The 3214-nt window shown below is 49.3% G+C and overlaps 2 protein-coding genes across 2 annotated transcripts in view; one reads left to right on the top strand and one right to left on the bottom strand.

The window, feature by feature from the left end:
* The window catches only part of BBA_08438 (trypsin-like protein), a gene marked incomplete at both ends in the record, with an annotated part of 1577 nt that extends 403 nt beyond the window's left edge, over window positions 1-1174 (bottom strand). Inside the window, 3 exons of the mRNA XM_008603535.1 lie at window positions 5-579; window positions 650-846; window positions 908-1174. Of these exons, the coding sequence (XP_008601757.1) occupies window positions 5-579; window positions 650-846; window positions 908-1174 (1039 nt within the window). The remainder of the gene's footprint in view (window positions 1-4; window positions 580-649; window positions 847-907) is intronic.
* A 1396-nt stretch (window positions 1175-2570) lies between these two features.
* On the top strand, window positions 2571-2926 carry BBA_08437 (uncharacterized protein; the record flags this gene model as incomplete). Its single annotated transcript, XM_008603534.1, has 2 exons — window positions 2571-2659; window positions 2857-2926. 2 exons carry the CDS (start codon window positions 2571-2573, stop codon window positions 2924-2926), a joined length of 159 nt encoding a protein of 52 aa, XP_008601756.1.
* Between the last annotated feature and the right edge of the window lie 288 nt (window positions 2927-3214).

Below are 3214 nucleotides of genomic sequence, written 5' to 3'. Positions count from 1 at the left end.
TCACCGGGGGGCTTTCCATCACCTGGGGGCTTTCCATCACCTGGGGGCCCGGGGGGCTTTCCATCACCTGGAGGGAATCCGCCGCCTGGAGGGAATCCGCCGCCTGGAGGGAATCCGCCACCTGGAGGACCGGGATTTCCAGGGTTGGAGCCGGGGGGTCCAGACGGGGGATTCCCAGGGTTACCGCCGGGGGTTTGAGACGGGGGATTCCCAGGGTTACCGCCGGGCGGTTGAGACGGGGGTCCGGGCTGAGTGGGCGACTGGCCGTTCATGACGCTTTGAATAAAATCAAGTTGGTTGTCCACTCGAGCATAAACGCCAGGAAGCCTCCTATCGGCACAGCCATAGCCAAAGGAGACTACACCTTGAAGCACTCCAGTCTGAGCATCAATAAGTGGCCCGCCGCTATCTCCACTACAGGAATCCTTGCCTAATTGGCCTGCGCAAATCATGTTTTCCGTGACTCTCGGTCCAGGCATATCTTGGAGCCGCCGACTGCACTCCTCGCGGGGTATCAAAGGAAGGCTGACTTGTCTCAAATCCACGTGAAACGCAGGTGATTGCGCCTGCAAAGTTCCCCTGAGCCAAAAATGTAAGAATCCGTTTGCCAGAGATGGAGGACGAGAATGAAGGGCCAACTGCAACATACCATCCAGCTACCGTTTTCATACCCTCCTGGGGGTCGGAGTTCTTTTCTGGCATCTTGGCAAACTCTATGTTTGCACTCTTCTTGATTGGTGGTGATAACCTCAAGAGGGCCACATCGTGATCAAGTAGTTCCTTGGTAAAACCAGGGTGTATTCTCGGATCATAACCCTTGACGACGGTGCCGCCAGTGGTGTGATCCTGCGTAGCTTGGTGTTAGAAGTAGAAGCAGCTAATAGATCTGACCGGATTGGAAACTCACATTTGATCCAGCACGGACTTGGATATTTGGGCGCGCGTCAACAAGACAATGACTGGCCGTGAGGACGAAATCCTCATTTAGGAGCGATCCGCCGCAGAAATGCTGCCCTCCACTTGATAGAGACACGATGAATGGAAATGCGCCATTGGGAGCAACAGTTCCTCCCACAATCTTGGCGGCAACGTCAGACTCGGGCAGCGGCGCGGCAGTCACTCTTCGAGCCACCAGGGTCGCAATCGCGGCAGCAACAGCCGCCTTGAGAGTCATTTCAGGTATTATGGAAAACTCGGTTTTCCGAGAGAGAGAGAGAGAGACAGAGAAAGAAAGAACGAATGAGCAGATGCATGCTGAGGCTACAGAATTCTGGCAAAAGTGAGATGCATCAAGACAATTTATGAGCTTTTGCTAGACACGTGGATAGTGTACGTCGAATTCATAGCATAAAGATCTGGGATTATGCCCCTTACCTATTTGGAGTACTGAGTCAGTTGGGCATAATATATCCGAATCTCACAACTCGTGTACATTACCTTGGTTATGCCCGTTTGGTAGTGAGGATACCAACGAACAATTTGGCTAGGAATAAAATTTGCAGGGGTGAAAGGATCTGTATGAAACTCGCTCAGGTAGAAGGCTTCTATGAGCAAAGAATTTCTCACTCACAGCCCCGGACTGGAGTTGCTGAGGTATTCGTGGGCTGGATCTTCGGCACATCAATCAGATGAACAGGCTTGGTGAGAAACAACATCAAGCTTCCCAAAACCTTATTGCTGCCTACTTCGTGTGAAACGAAACTCTTCTTAGAGCATAGGTTTTACCATTGTTGGCATGTAGCATGATGCGGTATACTATATCTAGGTATGAAAGACTACTTTTTATCAAGGAAGTAAGCCACATTCAATTGTGTGATGGATCATTGCGAGACCTCAATAGTCCATGAAATCATAGCCTGCAAGGGTTCCGGGTTTGATTAATGACTTTGTCATCACTGCTGAGCCTCCGCCAGAGGCCCGCTCGGCTGGTGATGGTGACATATCGCAGGGCAGTTGGCATCATGAGTAATATCGTGTGCAATCAATCCCACGCACTAAATGTATCAATCATTATAACAGGTTTAACGATTGTTGATGCTATTTGCATACGCTGTTTAAGATAAATACCCTCCAAAGGCAGACTTGATGGCAAAGTTCAACTAGGCCGCCGTTGTAAAAATAAAAAAGATTCCCACGGAAAATGGATGAACCTGCAATGTAACTTTTTATCGCATGAATGCTATTCCGCTCATAATGCCCCTGGCGCGCGAATTGCATCACATCCTCTACGCTGGTCCATCCGCATAAACAAAAGCGGCACCGTGGCCGGCATTGAATGTACAATCACCAGCCTATTAGGTACGTGCTATTTTTCCACCAACAGCTGCAGACAAATCACAGTAGTTCCTACGCTGTACGGTTGGCCGCTCCAGGTAGCCTGTATAAATGCCACGCGAAACTTCGGCGTACTTGGCCACATGTGCATATATCCACGCGAAGTCTAGTGGGTGCGTGGAGCGGTATATTTCTATTTACAAAATCTCTGCAAGATAAGAGCGCAAAACTCCCGTGGAGATTTTTAACTCACCGGCCAAGAGCTTTGCCTCTGCCAGCATTATCATGAGTTCAAGATGCGTCGTTCAAAAGGCTTTCGCAGCGCATCAGAGATTACGGCAGGTAGAGAGACGCTAATGAAGCATGCATGGTGTATTTGGTCATTGTAAGTGCTATTTAGGAAACGTCTGTAAATTCAGGCCCTGTGTAGACATGATCTAGCCAGGTAAAGTATGCGCGGGCCAAGCACGTGGACCTGACCACGCTGCCGTTCAGTGGTCATGACAGCCTATAGGTGAGTTGCGGCCAAAACTCAACCCCACCCTCGTGTGTGATTAGGTGTAGAATTACATTCCTAAATAGGCAGGAGTCGCTTTTTATTCCCAGAAAGGGGCCTAAGGCGGCTCTCAATATAGGATCTGTGGCTAACTAAGCTAGCTACTAACTGCCTGACTAGCTGTTGACTGCCTAGTTGACTAGCTGTTGACGCTGTTGACTTGCTGTACTTACTAGCTGTTGACTACCTGCCTGACAGACTAGCTATTCTTTGATCAGCTGGCGGCCTCCTGATTATGTCGATATCAAACACACATTACCTTAAAGTAGGTGATAAAAAAGCTGGCCCAATTTAGTAGCACCTACACATACCACATATTACCACCTACCTCCTCGACGGCTATAATAGTTAATATACGTCTAGTGTGTCGGCTAGAATCGACCG

Source organism: Beauveria bassiana, assembly GCF_000280675.1.
Source record: "Beauveria bassiana ARSEF 2860 unplaced genomic scaffold BBA_S00035, whole genome shotgun sequence".
Lineage (NCBI taxonomy): Eukaryota > Fungi > Ascomycota > Sordariomycetes > Hypocreales > Cordycipitaceae > Beauveria > Beauveria bassiana.
This window is presented reverse-complemented; position numbering and strand designations above follow the sequence as displayed.